Source organism: Limulus polyphemus, unplaced genomic scaffold, assembly GCF_000517525.1.
Source record: "Limulus polyphemus unplaced genomic scaffold, Limulus_polyphemus-2.1.2 Scaffold659, whole genome shotgun sequence".
In the NCBI taxonomy this organism is placed as follows: domain Eukaryota; kingdom Metazoa; phylum Arthropoda; class Merostomata; order Xiphosura; family Limulidae; genus Limulus; species Limulus polyphemus.
Window position 1 is genome coordinate 319,962 of NW_013666269.1, and position 20,838 is coordinate 340,799.

At 32.5% G+C, this 20,838-nt stretch overlaps 1 protein-coding gene across 2 annotated transcripts in view; it reads left to right on the forward strand.

Annotated features, from left to right (window-relative positions):
• The first annotated feature begins 836 nt into the window (after positions 1 to 836).
• The window catches only part of LOC106459773 (bromodomain-containing protein 8-like), a 106,433-nt gene continuing 86,431 nt past the window's right edge, over positions 837 to 20,838 (forward strand). The window contains exons 1-3 of one of the 2 annotated variants that reach the window (XM_022386316.1): positions 837 to 1,024; positions 8,857 to 8,950; positions 11,880 to 11,949. In XM_022386316.1, the coding sequence (XP_022242024.1) occupies positions 1,006 to 1,024; positions 8,857 to 8,950; positions 11,880 to 11,949 (183 nt within the window). In that variant the 5' untranslated portion in view covers positions 837 to 1,005. The remainder of the gene's footprint in view (positions 1,025 to 8,856; positions 8,951 to 11,879; positions 11,950 to 20,838) is intronic. The other variant, XM_013919429.2, reaches the window with a different exon arrangement.

Below are 20,838 nucleotides of genomic sequence, written 5' to 3' on the forward strand. Positions count from 1 at the left end.
CCTCTGCCCCAAACTCGTGCTGGAAACAAGTACATTTGTACATTGTAACATGATGATTTAAAAGTAAAGTCTTTACTCGAATATCTTTTAATAGAATTAAAATAAGAAGGCCGTAGCCAGGCTGATGCAGAGGAGGCAACTGGGTGTTATAAACGTATAAAGAAACTTTCAAGCTGAAGTCCTATGTTAAAATGTAAAGTTTTACAAACTCACTATAGCCCTCCAGTGGCTCAACAGTAAACCTGAAGGCTTATAACACTAAAAACCGGGTTTTGATAACCGTGGTGGTCACAACACAGATAGCCCGTAGTGTAGGTTTGTGTTTGATAACAAATAAACAAACAATTAAATAAACAATATACTACCCCACTATTTAAACTTTACATTTTCAACGTGGTACTTCAGCCTGTAAGCTCCTTTTTACATTAATATATCCACGTTAAATTATATTAAAACAATATTAGGGGTGATACAGTTTCAATTCTTGTTGTTTCCTATCTTGCGTACCATTAACAACATACGCATCAGTCGCATGTCATGAGAATAATTGTTTTAGGTCTTATTGTATGATTTCTTTTTATTTTTATCTAGTTTGAATAATTCAAATTACTCATAAAAAGCAGAATAGGCTAAATCAAAGAAAACTGAAAGATCATGAGAAATTGAAGAACACTCTATCTACCTGATAGAAAAAATAAAGTTTTGAGTAACTATCGTGTTTTATGTATTAAACCTTTAAAAAACGAAAAAAATATCTGGAATATAAGACACACACAAAATAGTAACTAACATAAAATAAGAAGTCAAGGAGGTAAAATAAAGAATTTCGTTTATTACGTAGATTTGTGAGAGTGCGTGTAGACTTATTTAATAAGTTATCATTTAAATATATGTGTTTGTAGATATATATAGTGATTAGGTTTAACTAATGTCCTGTAATTTGAACGGGAATCTAGGCTTATCGCATTGTTTTCAAGATTGTCTCAATAAAACCAACTTACAGAAATGGCAGTTGCTTCGCAAAGTAAGTTTTAAAGTTGAAGTAATTCTTGTGTTTTTCTTATTACACCTTATCGGATTAATTAAATGTTACAGACGTAAGAAAGAGTACCCACATTGCATTGTTGTTAGTCGTATTAAAATATACGTGTTACTATTATTATTAATTAATACTATTAACCTATAATAACGTATACTTGGGCATTTTACTTTTTTAATTTAATATAGTTTTAAGTTTAACTCAACTTTCTAACTAATATTTTTATAATTTGAATATAAGTGTAACAATAACATAACAGTATGGGCCTAAACTCGAACTATACTTACGAATCACTAATTAACATGCATATAGTTTAACAATTACTGAATTACTCAGTCACACAATGTATTACTTCTCCTGTCACTGTCTTCAGAGTCAGAGAACAACTTGTTTGAATAATTGTTAAAGATGATAAAGTATTTGTACCAAATTGTAGTACTGTACTTGTACTGTTGTAGGAACTTGTACTTAGAATAAGATTGTGTTGTCATGTTGCTAGTAAGAGCTTTGGTTTAACCTTAGGCCTATTAAGTATTATACCATTGTACATGTAAAGCTAAAAGCGTTCATAGTTAAGAATTATTCTAAAATAAAAATGACAGTCATTATTATTTTTGTACAGAGGATATGGTATAAAAAAGATGAATACCATATTGGTTTTAGTTGGCTCTAAAGAAGTTGTTGTTTTACAAAGGGATTTGGAAACTTTGGCAAATTAGGAACATAAATGGCAGATAACCTTTAGTTATGCTAAGTGCAAGGTAATGCATATGGGCTACATTAATTTAAACTATAATTACTACATTTATGGAGATCAGTTTGGTAGTGTTATGGAAGAAAATGATATTATTGTTTTATTTTATCAGTCTCTTAAGTTACTGTTGTTAATGGAAAAGCAGATGGGATTTTTAGTTGTATCTATAGGAGCATTGAATACAAGCTAAAAGAGGTTATCATTTCTGGTTAGGCATCACGTGGAGTATGTGAGGAATTAAGTTAGAATTATCTCTTCGTTCAGATGCAAATGTCTGTTATCACATAATCATTACATATATTAACACGTCATTTCACACTTAGTACATTATACACACACACACCTGTTAATTTACAAGTTCCATTCCTACATTTTGTGCAATCATATTGTCTGAGCTTAACCCTCAGTATTTGATGTAATTCAACAGTCACAAGATATTTTATATGATGTTTATTGTTGATTGGTTTGTGACGTACAGTTACATTAATTTTTATCAACATGTGGCTCTGACATATACTGAGCTGAGTTACATAAACACTTCACTGCTAAGTTAAGAAAGGGAAAGAATTTTTCATTAGTAGTTTTTTCTCAGTACTGCTTATACAGGTGTTACCATGTAGGTTTCTCATTGGATTTGCCACTCAGCTTGTGAATGTCTCTTGTCCAGTATTTATGAATTGTCATGTGTAACTTATCCTTGTGTGTTAATAAACAGTTCTCAGGATTACTTGATGTCTTTATTGAGCTAGTTGAGGTTGTTATAGATAATATAGTCTTCATGGCTTCTTACTCTAAGGATTCCTTTAAATGTGAGAAGCATCTGATAAAAAATATGGCTTAAAACTAATTCAACTCCTGTTGTTATCCACAAAATTAAGAAAATCTTCCCTGTGAGTCTGCCTTAGAGATTTGCATGTCACTAGCCTTTAGGTAACTCCTACCTAATCTCACGAGTTTTCTTGTGAATTGTGATGTTGCATAATGAATTTATTATGCTGTAAAAGCCCTCCTCTAATAGGATGGTGACACAACCTTCCTGTGCACTAACTCCCTCTATGCTTTTGCACTTGTGAATTTTTTTTCCTCAGCACTGAACACGTCAGATGTGTTTTTTCTTTGTCAACTTATTGCTAGTTTATGTATTCTACTACTTCTGTGTGTGATTAATTTCCTTACAGGTTATGTAACAATTATGACTTATGGAGGCACAATCCTTGTGGTTGACGTGGTGGTCATCATGAATAAAGTAGTGGATTCCTTTATGTTGCCAGGACCTTCAGCTCCAGTCCCTTCTTCAGGCTTTCCTTCTCTTTGTTTTATGGGAGGAATGAGGAGGGCAACTTTGATTGTTCCTTCACCTGGTTATGCTTCGGAAACTTCTCTCCCTGTTGTAGAGAAACTTTTTCTGGACTTAATTTCTCAGGTATGCACCACTTGTTTACTTTCCCCTGTGTCATATTCTTCTTGTTCCCTACTTCTTAATCTTAACTCATTTCGTTTTCCTGGACAACTTATGTTTCTACAACCTCAAGCCTCGCCCTCCCTGTATATCCAATTCTTGTTTCCTCGATTTTGGTCATTTTGCATCCCCTTTTGCGATTCTTATGCTTGGGATTGCTCTTGCTTGTTTGGGAGAGGAGGCAGACTAATTGTCATTGGTTTCATCCTCTAGCACCTAATGCTCTTGTTTTCACCTGATCCTTTTTAGCACACTTATTTACCTTTCCTCTCTACACCTCAATTCTGAGGCACTCCCAGTGAATTTTGTGGGTGATTCTCTAGGTCTCTAAGTCATTCTAGAAAGAAAAAAAGAATAATTTAGGTTTATTTCAATTTTATTTTGGTAATTTAGATTTATTTTGAGTTACTATATCTTTCACCGATCAGAATCACTTTCCTACCGCCTTCTCTCCTACTTGGATGTGCTCCTCTCATTTTCCACCCTAATTTTTTATACATTCCACAACTGGGTGGAGAGTATACCTGGATTAGAAGTGGTGCGGTTCCCCCTCTCCAGATATTTGGATTGGACTCTCTCATCTATAGAGGTATCCTCCTAATCAATGTGGGTTTTTAGCTAATCTTATGAGATGAGGGAAGTACTGTATTTGGGGAGTTTCATTTTAAACATCCTCCTCCTTGAATGCATTCGATGGAGCTTTCTGTTATCTAATCTATTATGGTTAACTACCTTACTGCTAGCAAGGTTTTAATGCATTTTGGGATGTAGCTTCTATGGAAGCGCTTCTCCCTTTGGTATGGTACATTACTCAAACATGAACCTGACATTAATTAGAGAAGCCTTATTAATAAAATCAAACAATCCAACAATTAACAAATACTCAGGAACATCTCTATATGTCTGTGATCATTAGTTTTCCAAACATTCCTAATCTTATGCAAAATATTTCACACAACATTTTGAGATTTTAATTTTTATTCACTATAATCTATTAATTCATGAGGATTGATATGCACATTCATAAGTAACTACCATCATTCCTAAAAATTTAAAAACATTGCTAGATTGTTGAATGTTAATTTAAATACTAAAACCTTTACTGTTAAAACTTGTGTACTTGAGAATGATTGCACCAGTGATCAAAATGTTGTACCTGTTTTAAAAATATTCTTCCTTACTGTAAAAGCTCTAACTTGTAATAAAACAATTCTATGTGTCTAGACTGTTAGAAATTTTTCATCAAAGTTAGTATTGTTTAGGACATTTACAGGTCTTATAGCATAGGCTTGTTCCAGAATTGATTTTTCATTGCTTTAGAAGCTAGAATTCTCACGATTGTATAACATATAATGATTTTTTAAAAATAAAAGATTTAAAACAGACATCCTATTTAGCAATGCTGTAATTTTATTGTAAATATGATTATAAATAAGTATAAGTATTTAATTTTAATGAAAAAAATTGAAATGTTTGTAATTAACTGTTTTTATTTTCATATGATTCACATTTCTAGAAATAATAATAGAAACATTGAAATTGCTGTATTATAAAGTGACCCAGATAATCATTTACAGAATATTTTAATGTAATTTTAACTTTGATTTATGTGGGTTATTTAGGACTTTATGGCCGACAATGAACAATTCAAATTACTGTGTTATTATAGTGGAAGTCTCTCCTTTCAAATAAAAAAATACTGGAAATTGTGGTTATAACTTTACACAGCCAAATTTTAAAAGATTAACTAGTGGCATACCATTGTGAAAAATAAAAAATTAATGCAACTAGTTTAGATAAGTTAAATTTTTTCCCTTTTTTTACCACAATAATATTATCTGCTTGGACTTTCTAGTTATATTTGTATTCATTCCTTAATGGTTTTTTGTAAGATAAAGTTATAACTAGAAAACGTTATATGTTGTTTGATTTATTTTTTTTTGTAAAAGATTTTTTGAAGATTTAAACATTATTGTGTTAGTTTAAAAAAGATCATTGAGAAAGAGCTGTTACTTTCTTGTACAAATAACTTTGTATATAATACTGCATATTTGTGTAAATTCTATAAATATAAAAATAATGAAGTAATATGAAAAATACTTTCATCTGAGATATAATAATGGCTTATTTTAATTAGACAGCAAGCATTAAGTATGTTATTATAGCACTTCTAGCATATATTTGTATAATTGTTTAGATCTAGCAGGATGCTTTATTTTGAAATGATTTAACATTGTTTCCCTACTTGCCCCTCTGTAGAAAGCAGCCTACATTTTACTTTTTGATATTCCTTTGTATTAAAATATACCTGAACAGTGTTTTGCTTGTTTAAATTTCCTTAAGACAGTATTGCTGTAGCGTGATTGGTTTTATGTCAGTTTTTTCTGCAGCTGGCAATGTCAAAAACATAGTTCAATTTAAAGCAATTAAACTGTCATTTCTAACATTAGTTGCTGTATTTGGAAAAACCTGACATTTTTTTTTATTATTTATTTAAATGCATTTATATAATATATTTATCAGAATAATTTATTGTATTTTTTTGTCTTTTAGAGTCTTAGATTCAATTTGGTAGTAATATATATATATTTGCTAAATGTTATAATCTATGAGTAATATTAATAACTATATATATATATATAATTATAATGATATGGGGAAATTGTAGTAAAACTGAATAGCTGAAAGATGTATTTTTACAAATGTAAGGTTAAGATGAAACGTGAATCTCACTATCTACCATTAATTCCATGTGACAAAAATAGAAAGTAATCAATGAAATAACTTCTGAGTAGCACTTAGTTTCTAAGTAGTTGACTTGTGCATTTTTAATGTTTAATAGTTTAAGTAAAATTCAAAATGTTTTACTCTAGGTTAATGTTTAGATTATAAACTATTAACACCCTTATCATAAACATGCTTATAAACATGGAAAACAATACTGAATTGTCTGGAATAATATGTGGAAAATGATGATATTACAAATTTATTTTCACCTAAGGTAAAATTGAAAATGTTATCTGTAATGTAGAGGCCTTTTGTGTTTTTTGATTCACTTATCCTCTGCTGTGGAATACAGTTTTGCCTACTTAAGGCTCATCAGCACAGCTTAAGTAAGCAAACATTAAGGAAGGCCTATTATAATGGTGGTGTTTTATGTATAGAGTTTTTTAAGTGATCTATAATTTGTCATTTATTAACCTAAAGAAAAGAAATGTATAATATTGTCACAAAGTTGATTTGCTGTACAAAACTGAATAGTAAGTTTGGTGCAATGCTACAATGTTATTTACATACCCAAAATAACTTAGGTTACTAAATGAGGAGTTAAAAAGGAGTTTGGAAAAAATGCACATTTTTTTCAACAGATGATTGATAAGTGAATAAATCTTTTATTGTTTCTAGACATTAAACTATGCACTTGTGTTGTACATGATACATTTTCATGTATAAAGTTTAGGATTGACAAAGTAACTTAGTTACAATTTATTGTGCTTGGAGTCTGAAGACAAGATTTCCCGTGGCTTTTCATATTTTTATGCCACTTCATTTTTTCAGACACAAATTTTACAGTCAATTTCTCATGTTAATTTGAACTATATTTTAACAATTTTAACTCGGAAATATTTTAGTCAATACTTTGTCATTTTCTGACATTTATTTAGTATAATTCATGAAGAAATAAAAAGTTTGTATTTCATTTCTGCACACCTTCAAGCAGTTTTGTCTCTAAACAAGGCAACTCGCTTATCAATTTCTTTTAGCATCTGGGTCATTTGTTCTTCCCTAGAAGTTGACACTTGTTGACTCTATCGTGTCACTTCTCATCAGGTTTGTCTCTTGACTCACTTTAGCCTCACCCTTTCAATGACAGTAGGGTGAGATCTTACAGCCAGAGAGGTGAATAATAACCAACACACCTTCTTCATCTTCTGGTGGTTTTATCTTCATCTAGACTTCTCCTTCCATTCACTATTTTTCACTCTATTCACCAATTTTAATGTGGCAACTACCTCATTTATTTCTTAACTTACTTTTAATAATAGTCTCATCTCCATCTCAGAACCCACCCAGTAGCTGGTGTTACTTCACAGGGTATACACTATTAAATCAGCATGGAATCATGGGTAATGGAAAGGATTTAGCCCAACTGCTTTAAAACACTTATATTCTCACTGTTGAAATAGTTTTCTGCAAGACCACTTTGGTAGTGTGTGTGTGTATGTCCATTATAGACTGTACCTTCAATGGACTATCATGGAGAAAGCTGCCATGTGGGGAGTGTCTGCCCACTTCTCTGCCTCATGTTTGCCAGCTTTTCAAAGTAGGTTTCATGGTAACTCGTTGCAATTTCTTCAGTAAAAGACCTTTGTGGTGGTTAGATATGATCTAGCCTGGGCTCCTCTTCATATTCCCATCAAGGTGAATCCCTCACAGCCTTTGCGTAGAGCATGGGAGGCTTTTGCCATTCCTGCTTCCTAGCTGCTGGGGTGGTCAACTAGGAGAGTTCCTCATTGGTTGTTTAATCCTCTGGAGAGAGAGTCCAAGTGGGCAGCACAGTGTGGTGGGAAGTAGGGTAGGGATGTCCAGGAGGGTGTAGTGCAGTTCATCTCCTATTCTTTACTGTGCCAATTTTCTGGGAGTTTTAACCAGCCAGATGGGGCCAAGTGTTCTCCTCAGGAGAACTCCTTTGTCCCTGTTCTGTATGCTGGTGAGTAAATTCTACAACAAACACATACCAAACTGTAAGGTCTGGTTATTGCTCTAACCACACTACACCTCATGTTCATTTGTGTGCAAAAGCTCATGTATTGTTTCCATCTGTCCCTGGGACACAAGCTCATTTTTGCCTTCCTGCCTGAGAAGATTGTGGTCTTCCATGAGTGTTGCCTTTCTAGTAAGTCCCTGCTATTGGTTGTCATGCTTCATGGGCTTTTCTTGTCTGATACCTTCTCTGAAAGGAGATGTAGGTTTTCTCATTTGAACTGCCTCCACCACCACCCACCACATCAATATAAGATTCTAGCTTTTGTATACAGAGAAGTAAGTGGATCATTTCAGAAGGTAACATTTTCCCTACCTGAAAATGTATTTTCAACAGATACTTACCTTTCTGTACACCTTCCCAACTTTCCTTCCCACTACTAGTGCATATTATTTTGCCTCTTCTAAGAATGAAGTTAATTTTGAGTGCAAGTGTTTATGGGAATCTACTGCACACGTAGGATGTGTTGGCCTCCTATAGGTGGAGAGCTGTTGCCCAAAGATGATTACATCATGTACTAGCGCAGTTCGTGTAAATACGTGATTTAGGTGGGAAATAATTCAAGGCTAATGGTGGGTGCAGAATTTCAACATCAGATACCTGAGAAATAGCTACTGTGTGTAGAAGTAAGTATCTTTCATAAATACAGTTTTTGGCAAGGAAAATGTTAACTTTCATACTGTTACTATTTACCTTTCTTCCATCTATCCAAATCTCACATAACAATAATATATTAGTTAAATGTAATCAGTTGAAACTAACGTTTAAGTGATTATTAAGTTCCACTTATCATTCAGACACTTTGTTTTTAAGTGTTTTATGCAAACTTTTTTTTTCAGAGTTGAAACTCAAGCAGACACCCACAGACAAGTGGTCAGCAAAAGAAAAGTTATGCCTTGCATCCTCAGTGCTTCGTAGTGGTGATCAAAACTGGTTAGTATGGTGAAAAAGAAAAAAATTCCCTTATGATTAACATGAGTTCTTTTAATAACTGTGTATTTTTACTTAGTGATATTGTTTACATGCAGAAACCTAACTTTTTTATGACTCAGTTTTTATTGTTGTTTGCAATTATTTCAAATCTTTCTGGTTTACCATAATTGATGTTTTAATAAAGTATGACATCAGCAAGTGGGTTTGATTAACATAAGAAGTTGTACTGGAATAATGTTTTGCTGTAGACCTTGCAGAGTTATGTTCTTGTAAAAAGCAAATTGAAAAAAAAAGGGAATTTATTTATGAATTTAAATATAAGTGCTCATTCTGTAGTATGCTTGTACAATTATTCAAGATTTCAAAATACCAAAATAATACCATCAAGGTTGTATGCTTTTTTTCATTCTTGAAGTTGTACTGTTCAGTCAATGTTAACCCCTTCTCAACAGGCTTGTGTATTTTATATGACCTTGTAACCACAATGTAACCATGAAGGTATACATACTATCACTTCAAAAATGCTTAATTTATCTTCACTTGATTCAGGACCCCATTCCCCATCTTGTCACTACTTGTTTTCATTACTCACTTATACTTCATTTGTCTGTAAACAATCCTCCCTGTGAAAATTTGTCAAATAGGAAGCTTCATTAGTTCTTGCCAGATGCAGTGAAAGATACGTACTAAGCCAGGACAAGTCAAGAGACTGAAAAAGGTATTTAAAAAAAAACAATCCATTTGATGTTGACTGTTTTAAAAGCCATACTTTGCTAATAATATTGAAATTTGATATTATAGAACATTTAACTATCACATACCACATTATTTCATCTGGTGCACCAGCCATTTAATCACAAGATTGCATTCAAAATGGCCCTTCATTTTTATTTCACTTGCTTGATACATCTGTGGTAAATGTTCTCAATTCTTTCAAGTTGTTATTTAAATATCAGTCTAGATGACTTTAATTGCATCTTCTCAATTTGTCTGTTATTCATTTATTAAAAATGATTTGTGGGTGATAATAGGATGATTTCCATATGCTCCAACAATATTTGGTGCTCCATATGTATGAGAAGTTGGGGGGGGGGGCACACTACGGAACCTTGCTAAAGAGACTAATTGCAATTTATACTGATGCAACATATTTTATTAAATACCCATATTGCAATGGAGTGTCAGTTTATCCAGAGAAGACCTATGATAGGGCACTCCCCCTTCATGCCCCTCCCCCCAAACAACAAGAACAACAACTAATAATCCTCCCCCACAAGTTGTAAACCACTCGATGAAGGAACAGCTCAACTTAATGTATTTGATGACATTAAGAAGGATGCTCTTCATGACCCCCCCAACAACAAGAACAACAACTAACAATCCTCCCCCACAAGTTGTAAACCACTCGATGAAGGAACAGCTCAACTTACTGTATTTGATGACATTAAGAAGGATGCTCTTCATGACCCCCCCCCCCCCAAATAACAAGAACAACAACTAACAATCCTCCCCACAAGTTGTAAACCACTAGATGAAGGAACAGCTCAACTTACTGTATTTGATGACATTAAGAAGGATACTCTTAAGTGTACCTCGTGCACAATTTTTATTATTATTATTTTTTTCATTATCTTACCTAATCTAACCAAATAAGTTGTAATTTTTACATTTTAATTACTTTTATAATAATAAATAAAGAATACACATGAAAAATAAGAAACAAGTACTTACCTGGGTCTTTTTTTTTGCTTTCAACTGTTGATGAAACTTAAGCCTACTTTTTGATATTATTAGTACTACTACACTATTTCTTTAATTTCATAATGCATCTAAGAACACAGAATAATAACATGCAAAAAAGCAAAAAATGTCTTGTAATAATCATAATTTTTCTGTGAGAAATCATTTGAAACTAAATGGTAAAATAGACAATGCTCTGTATAGCAGACAAAGGGATATGATAAGTCATTTGATAGATTAAAACTTTAGCTTTCTAATGGTTATAAATAATGTAGTCTAAAACATCAGAGAGAACAGTTGGCAAGTTGTGAAAGATGTGATTGGTGAGTGAGGCAAGTGGGTCTGGTTTTCTATTTTATGGTTCCGTAAACAAAGGCTATCAAAAAATATACAATTGTAGGAAACTTGATTAATCAGGGCTGACAATGCAGCTACATCTATACCCTGCACACTAAAGGAAAAATGCATAAGTAAGGTCTCTAACTAAATTACAGAAATTCTAATAATGGCAGAAATAGTTGCATCAAAAAGAATGTAGTAGCAAAGTTAACCCTCTCACAACAAGTAAGTCAAAGTGCACATGACACCACCTCTTATAATTACGTTCAAAATTTGATTTAAGTACAATATTATCAATGTATACAAATAAAATTGGCATTAAACATAGTTAATAAATTAAATGTTATTATTATACAAGTTATAAGTTCTAAATTTTCTAAGGAAATATTTTTAACAATCTTCAATTTCCCTTAGAATGAGAATTGTGACATTTGCTCTCTAGGCTTTCCCTCTGATCTAATTTATTTATCACATGTCTGAGTAGTATGGAATTTAATGTAAATTACTAATTATAACAAATCCAGGTTAAGTAGTTAGCACACAGTATCACCTACAAAAATTGAATGTTTTCAAAACGAGACCCAAAACTCGAGCGCTTTCGAATAGTTGACTATTCTTCTTAAAACCTTAAAATAGTAAATAATACATATGTCTATTCTATTTGAAAAACCAAGCATTTTTTCAGTATTGCGCATTTGCATTTGTAGAAGTTTTGTTGAAGCTATAATGTATAAAGAAAACACTCATCAATAGTTTTAATTAATGTTGTTTTTGCATATACATATAAAAATATGCAAGATATTAAATGTAAGTTGTATTTATTAATGTTTTAACTTCTCTTTGCTAATAGGGTATCTGTGAGTCGTGCCATAAAACCATTTGCAGAACCAAACCGTCCACCTGACTGGTTTTCACAGAAGGTAAGATATAGATGTATTTCTGTGTGTGTGTCTCTTTCTCTCTTTATATATATACACACACACACACACACACACACACATATTTACATACATTATGTGCAGTTTCTTTTCAAGGAGTTTTCATGGGTTAGCTCTGTACTATTCCTTCCTCCTTGTCAAAATTCAAAATGTTTATGTTTGCAGTTAAAATGGTTTGCAACTTCCTTGTTTAACCCTGTTGTAATGGCGTCGTGTATTTACCTGACCTGGTATCCACCATGGTTACATGGTGGCTTACACACTATAACTCTGAAGGTACTTATGTATCTTTCAGTAAACTCTAAAAGTCTTTTGTAGACAAAAAATCAGAAATTTTAGTTAAGCATTTTTACTAAAACTTTGTAATTATGTGGTGTCAGAGTGTTGACTGTTCTGTGTGAAAAGTGATTTTAATGTTAAGGCTAAAAACACTTTTCTAAATCTGAACATTTTCAAATTTCATTTGTTTACTGCAAAAAATAATTTTTTACTTAATTAAATAATGTATCCAAGAATACAAAATAATAACACGTAAAAGCCAGACATGTCCTATAATTATCCCAGTTTTTCTGGCTTTCTAATTACATGATAAGAACCATTAAAAATTCAGCTAAGCTAGTTGATGTGTTTCCCATGGGAATAAAGTTTGAACTGGAAGTAAAATAGACAATTCTCTGTACAGAAAACAATGTAATATAATACGTCATTTGATAGATTAAACTTTTGGCTTTCTATTGGTTATAAATAATAAACTTAAATGTCAGAGTGAACTATGTTAAAGAGAAGATGCGACAGGTGGGCATGATTTTTTAGTTTATATCTCTTTAACAAAATAAGATTGATGGTTATAAAAATTATGCTTTGCCTGAATAATAGCAATATTACAAGGAAAAAGTTACGTTACATTCCATACTTCTTGGAAGGGTGGTAAATAAATTAGAGAAGAGGGAATACATAGAGAGCAAATGTGACAGTTCTCATACTAGGGGTGATTGAGGATTTTTTAAAAACATTTCTTTATTAAATCAAGAACGTAAAACTTGCATAATAGTAAAATTTGATTTATTAACTATTTCTTGATGCCAAGTTTATTTGTATACATTGATAATAAAGTAGTTTAATTACATTTTGAATATAACTCTGTAAAAGGTTGTGACACACACTTTGACCTACCCAATGCAAAAGGGTAAGTATGAACACCTTGGTTATAATGTCACACAAAGTTTTGTCCCAGTGGATTCTACATAAGATATATATTATTTTACTTTGCTTAATGTCAACCTCATCTATGATGTCAAATGAGCGATAGGCAGTGTGGAATTTTGGCCACGAGTTGAATTATAATGTCACCGTGACAGAAATGTTCAAACTGAATGGGCTATTTCCTTTACTTTGTAACAAAAAATATGATTTTATAAGTCATTCAATAGATTAAAACTGTCTTTCTATCTATACTTATAAGAGTAAAAATATTTTTTGTTAGTTTGGTTTGTCCGTGAACTATTCTGTGGTCTTGGATCAATCTCATCTGAACTTGGTAGGATGATACATTGGATCAAGGACCATGGTATAGGATGATTAGTACTTGGCCCCACCCACAACTAAAATATATATGTTTAGCTAATGACTCCACAGTCTTGGACCAATGTTTATTCCTAATATTTTTTTTAGTTTTTTCATTAAAAATGTCAAACATTTACATTTTTGCCAGGAAAAATGGCAACCAAAGCACAAGGGCAGACACTTAAAAGTGGCAGGGCTACATCTGAAAACCCCTTGCTTTTCACATGGTCAGTTCTATATTGGGTGTTCAAGAGTAGGATCACCAGACATCTCTTTATTATGGCCCAGGAAAGAGGAAGAACATCTAATGTGGTCTATCAAGAAGCACTCAGAGTATCAACATACATAGAATCTGTAGAGAAGGATTAGTAAAAGTAATAAAATAAAGTAATTATAACACTATTTCTGTAATGTGGGAAAAAGTAGGTCTGAATAAAGTAGGTTTGATTTAAAGTAGTTGTAAAGTAAATTGTGTGAAATAAATTACATATATAAATACAAGTTCATGGTTTAATTTATTAATTCAAGCCGTACATTCAATCCTTTTTCCCATCCGGATTTAGGATGAGTGCCTCAGCTTGTTGGATATGAACTAGAGGAGATAAATGTCACAAAAATGTATTATGTTATTTTGAGTACATTAGAGGTGGGCGTGTAAGTTGGCTCTGCTTTTCTAGTTGACAGCTCTAATTACAAAAGTTTCTAGCCTGGCAAAATTAAAATTTCTCATAGGAATATCCATAATATAATTGTCAATTCACATTAGACTTTGTACTCCAAAAAGGGGTGATAAGTAAATTTTGATAGAGCAGAGATCTAGAAAACAAATGTTACGATTGTCATACATGGTGAGCTTGAGGATTTACTTAAATATTTTCATAGCAAATATCACAGTGTGTGTCTCATGGCAGATCAGTGTTTTTTTTTTATTTAAACAATCAATGGTATTTTTCAATAATATGTACTTATGTTATATTAACTAGCTATAAAATTATGCATGTATGTTTGATTGTGTTTCTTTGGTTATTTACTACACGTGTAAAGTTTACCTCAGTTTGTATGACACTTGTTTATAGCAACATAGATTTCTTGGCCCTTTTAGTGACATCTTAACTAGGCTTGACTCTACTTAAAAAAATTTCTTTTATGCCAGTACATAGAAAATACCTTATCTCTTGGTACAAAAGGCCTTACTTCTTGATGAGAAAGCATCAAATATGTTGAAATGTCTTACAGACTAGACTATTCATTAACTTTGCATTTTTCTTGATTGATAAATTGTAAACCACGAGAGTTTCTTATTTCATCTTCAAATGTTCAAGGGTAACTGCTGCATCTTGAGAGAAACTTATTCAAGTTTTGTAAATTAATGAAATAAAAAAAAAATTACATAAGTGATAATTTGTTTAGCCTGGAATATCTATATCCTCAATAACACAGTACTGTTTATTTTTTATAAAAATTGTACAAATGCTCCTTACTCTTGGTATGTCTGTGCCAGTTCTTCCAGTGGATGTTGTACCTCACAATTTGAAGGTGTCTAACTATTACCATTTGAACATAGTTGAGCTCATATATACAATCATGGTTTGGCCTGTATGTATAATATTTTGTAAGTTATAAGTGCAAATGTTATGAATATAACATAAATAAATGGTAAAAGAAAAAATGACACTTTAATTTTAACTACCCATTTGGGTTTCCAGAAAAGGGAGTGTGTTCAAGTAATTTCAAATGGTTGACAAAACTTCTGCATTTGATGCCATAGCTCATAAGATTGACTGGATTTCAACACCTGCATCAAGCCTTGAATGACCCCCCCCCCCCAATACAGAAATAATATATACTGTGCCAGTCTAATGATGTTTGCAACCAGTAGAAGGGTGATACATCCCCCATGTGCAGCAAACCCCATTAGCAATTTCATTTTAACAAAGGCTCATTCTTTCCTTGGCACTGTTTGGCTTTAGGTGTGTTTTTTTTTCATTAAGAATATTGGGATTTTTGTACTTATTATTTTAAACATTTAGGCAACATTTGTGTTTAGTCTTTCTTGCCTTTATTTTCTTGATTTTGAGGAAGAAAGAAGCACAATTTTAGAGATTTTAGCTAAATTTTTTGATTGAAATTATATTATTTTTTCTTCATCAAATTACAAAATTTTGGAACAGGTGTTCCAGAGTTTTTGATGTGGTTTTTTGACAATACTATTCTCTGTTGTTATTAATCAAGTGTTTGAGTTTCAATAATTAGTTTCCACATTTGTTATGACAATGACCAAGGCCTATGTATATACCAGGGACATACCCGGACAAAGTACAAAAAACAAACAAATTAAATGGTTTCATGGATCAACATAACTGTAAATTTACATATCACATTTACTCAAGGTTAATTCACAACAGGAGTCATTTTTTACTGTTTTCAGTGGCAGTTGGAAACACTCTGACTGTCAATGATGCTACCACTATTGTGCCATTTTATCTTGAATATAGGATTTCCAACCTACTGCTTCAGTTGAGCCTTCCTTGTCTTTTAACAATTTTCTTCTACAGTTACCATCATCTGTTTGTGCATCTGGTTCTTTTCTTCCTGACAAGGAGTCGTAGTGCTTAGGTTGGTTGATTAAGCTCTTCAATTCCCATTTGTCCCCATCTAGTATCTACTTCATTAAAAAAGTTCCTTATGAAGTCAGCATTCAATTTATGGGCTTAAAATGGTACAGTTTGGGGTTCACTTCTCATGGCAAATGGAATGCAGATGACTCACTGTGTTGTTTTATACTGAAACAATCGTACATTACTCTGACTTGTATCACTGTAGGTCAATGTATTTAAAAGGGAGTCTTTTCAACTCATTTGCAGGGCAGGCTCAACATTTTCCCTTACTTCTTTGAGACATGGAGCATCAAATTACCAAATCTCGTATGGTAACTTCTCTTCCTGCATGAAAGGTTCTGTCCTTTTCTTAATTGCATGACCATTCTGACTCTGATTGTTTAATTTGCCCTGTTAGGGCAGTTTGGTGTTATCTGACTTACTGCTCCATTATGGAGTAGTCTGTGTTGTCTTTCCTTGCTATGGGATTCTTTTACTTTTTTTTGCAATCTATCTCCTTCCACTTAGACTGGCTGGGTTAAACAGCTTATCTAGCTTGTTTATTCATCTTGGGGGATTATGCCATTCAAGTATTTCATCTCGCAGCTTCTCTTGCCATCAACATCCCTTGGATGAACTCTTGCAGGCAGGTATTTGGATGACCCAGGCACTTTTGTTTTACATTACTTATGCCACATTGAGATTTTCCCTGTCTAAGCATTTTGTTTCCATCCAGTCACCATTCTACAATCTTCCCGTAGGCTATAGTGAGATGAGTTGATTAAATTTTGTGTTTTTTTGTTGCATGAAAAGGATGTGGTCTCTCAAGGTTAGGTTCCCCTTTCTCTTTAGGAGATGGCACAATCCGTGCTTTTTCCCTTTCTGACTTCATAATTACAGAAAGGAGCTCATCTTTTTAATTTATTGATCTACACACTGATCCTTCTACCATCTTGTGGAATCCTAGTTATCTGTTTCTGGAAAGGAAAGTTGCATTTCTGAAATTAACTCTACTATTGATCAAGTGCAATAGTTTAGTGATGTTTGCATCATAAACTGGCACAATATACATTATTATATGTAGGAGTAGGAGTTTCATTCATTCAAGGTAATAGCCATATGTTCTGTGGAGGGATGATTATCTCAAATGCATTTTCATACAAGAAAAATAATGTTTCATTGCTTCTGTGGTGATACTCCAAGCCAGTTGGAATTCCTGACTGATAAGTTAAATTGCACTCCTAAAATTAAAAAATATAATACAAAAAAAAAAGCAAAAAACATGTGACTCCTGGTTTAGGTGGTTTAGTGCAGTCAGAAATCTTCTGTGTTTCATTTTACCTTTGCAGTTTTCTTAGATGCTATTTCACCTTTCAGAAGTGGACAAAGAATGCCATTAGGTGGTAAACAATATTTTGGTAGAAGAAAAAAACAGTAAATTCTGCAATAGTATATCTTAGTCATGGCACCGAAACTTTTTCATTGCTATCCACTCTATAGTATTTTCATGTGAAACTGATTTTTGTTAGAGTGATGAGATAAGTCTGTAGAGTATCAGGAGCTACAACAAGATATTTATTATGAATTAATTCTGAGTTCTCTGAATATAACTGAGCTTGGGAAAGAAACTGACTGGACACAAGGTATAACACGGAGTGAAAACAATCACTATTTATACTAAAAACAATGCTAAGTAAGTTCATAGAATGAAGGACAGTGCCTTTATTTGATAGTTAACTCTCTAAACCATTTTAACAAATTATAAATAACTTTATTAAGAACTAATTAACATTAAAAGCTAAACTTTTGGAGAGTATTACTATTCACAGAGAGGAACTAAATTTCACTTGCCAAACTGAGGGCTTCAGCTTGAGAGAGTTAAGAGATCATAGTATTATATACCAAATTATATAACATTATATTCTAGGATGGTTATATCACTTGTGCCACTGTTGCTCAATTTCAAGCATAAGGGACTTTATAACTTTGAGATATCATCTGATCTATTATTGGAGGACAAGCTGTTTACATTCTTTTACAACATGCAGCATTAAGGAAAATAATAACATTCCATTGCCTCCTGTAGTGATACTCCAAGCCAGGTGGAATCCCCAGTTGATCAGTTCAATTACACACTGTGCACAGAACAGGTGTTATCTACAGAGGATGAAAAAGGAATTATGGAAGCTAGAATGAAATCAATTCAACAACTTTCTTGAACTTGTATTATGTGAAACTACACATACTCACAAATAACAGATATATTTAGAATAATACTATGTTAATATAAGAAGATAGAAAATGCATGATATGTTTATATACTACACTCTTCCTCTCTTTCTTACTTCAGGCTTATCCTCAAATAAACAATTTGAACTTTAACAACAGTAAATTCTACATCAAGGAGTACGATAGCTTTCTCTTACCCACGTAAATAGTTATGTGCAACACACACGACACAGCCTATGTACAAAGATTACAATATATATTAAACATTACAATTGAAACCCTTTAACTCTCTCACTACAGGCTTGGTCCCAGGGACTGACCTTGTAACAGTTTTGTGGCTGTTATAGTTTTCATACTATTACATTTAAATTAGTAAACATATCTTCATAAAATTTTTTCAGATTATCAGTAACCATTACAAGGCTTTCACACAAAAAATATCAGTTCAAGAATAACAACAAGCTATAATATGAAACCACAAATATTTAGTCCAAATAGCTTTAATGTCATAACATTATACATCTATATGCATTTATTATTTTTATTTTATTGACCTTTTAGCCATATCTAACATTACAAAAATTGCAATGATGTGACACATGCACACTCATGTTACTATATATCCATAGTATAAAACTGGCATTTACAAACTGACCTGTCTTCGCTATGTTCTAGTAGACCAGTATATTGTAAAATACAGTCACATTTTGGTTATGATGCATTATTAGTATTTACAAATAAGTTCTTAAAATTCTGTTATTTTTCTTAAAACATAGAACAGTAAATATAGAAAACAATGATCTCTTCTACTTATGATTGTAAAGAAGATTGTACTTGTTTTTCATACCTTTCATGCTAAGCCTTGCTGAGTTGTTATGTGGAGGATGTAAAACAAAATAACTTTTTTGTTTTATATATGTTTTTGAAATAACAAAAAAGATTATAAATTACTCTGATCAATATCACAAGATTCCACTTTAATTTATTAGGGTTACTAACTAAACTGTATTTGGGTCTAAAAAATATTTTTTCGGACAACATTTTCAATTATCCATTCTTTCCGAGATTTGAGACAAAAGAAATAATCAAGAGGCTGAGAAAACCATGTGGGGGAAATTCTGAGCTTTTGATTGGTTACAGATACATGATAGAGTGAAGTGGGTGTACATAAGGAAGAGTTTCCAAAAATGGAAGAGGTGGGTGGGGCTACAATGTTTGATTCGCTAAATATAGTGATATCTCAGCAGGTAGAAAATATAGGAGGTTCTTATTTTATATTCTAGCTTGTCAATATTGGTAATTTGAGTATCTAATTCATAAGAAATTATAGACTTTGTATTTGGACATCACAAACGTCTAATTTGAACCACAGCTGCATTCAACGTACTATGTGACACACAAAAATTGATATCTAGGATTTCTTTTTAATATTTTCATTTAAGTTGAGAAATTACCATATGTATAATACTAAAATTTGAATTATAATCTACAATTTGATTCCAAATTTATTGACATACATTCATAAAATAGAAATTCAATAAATTTTTTATTGTAACTCTACAAATGTGATGACATTCCCTTTGACCCCTAACCATAGGAAAACTCGTAATAATAGGGTTAACAGAGAGAAGAAACAGAAGACAGAATATACAGTGACCTCAATCACTGCTCGATGCTCAGGTCATCAGCTGGGAACCATGGGTGGTACTGTTTGAGGACTATTCCAGTACAGCACCCATGACTACCACCACTTATCATCAGGCACCACCAGTCAGTACTTGCACCTGATTTTATTGTGCTGGTTCCAAATCCATGCAGTGTTATTATACAAGACCTGAATGTGCCTCTGTATGTACCTACCCAGTCCCACATCTTGAAAGAATGTTTTAGCATCCTCCTAGAAGAACACACTGGGCACTTCTAAACCTTGATCATTTTCCAACTAACTAAATTATATGGATTAGGAAGCTGGTCATAAGCTGCTCTGAGCAAGAACTTAAGCCTAGATGTCTTCTCATATTCATCAGCCTTGTTAAGCCTGACATACTGCCTGTGCTACCCTTCTTTTTTCTTTGATCTTCCTTATTTCCCTGTTAAAATATTTCTACATTTTTCAACACTACCTCAGGGTCCATATGGGTTTTGCAAAGTCTTAGAAAATTGTGGAAGCAATTTCCAAGGCTGGGATAGTTTTGGAAAGTCATGAAGAATGAAAATTTTCTCCTGTCAGTATTATAAATCAGTGTTTTTCATAATTTGTTTATTTGATGATTACATTGTATAATATCCGATGGCAATGATCTTCGGAGTGAGCCCTTCATGTTTTCTCTTAGTGATGAGTATATGCTGCACTACTCTTAACCATTGTATCCTGGGAATAAAGAAAGCATTTTGTAACTATCGATTAAATGTATGGTCTTCTAAGAATGCAAGTGACTTTTATTGTAATGTTTATGTAATAAATATTGTTAAGTCTCTGGTC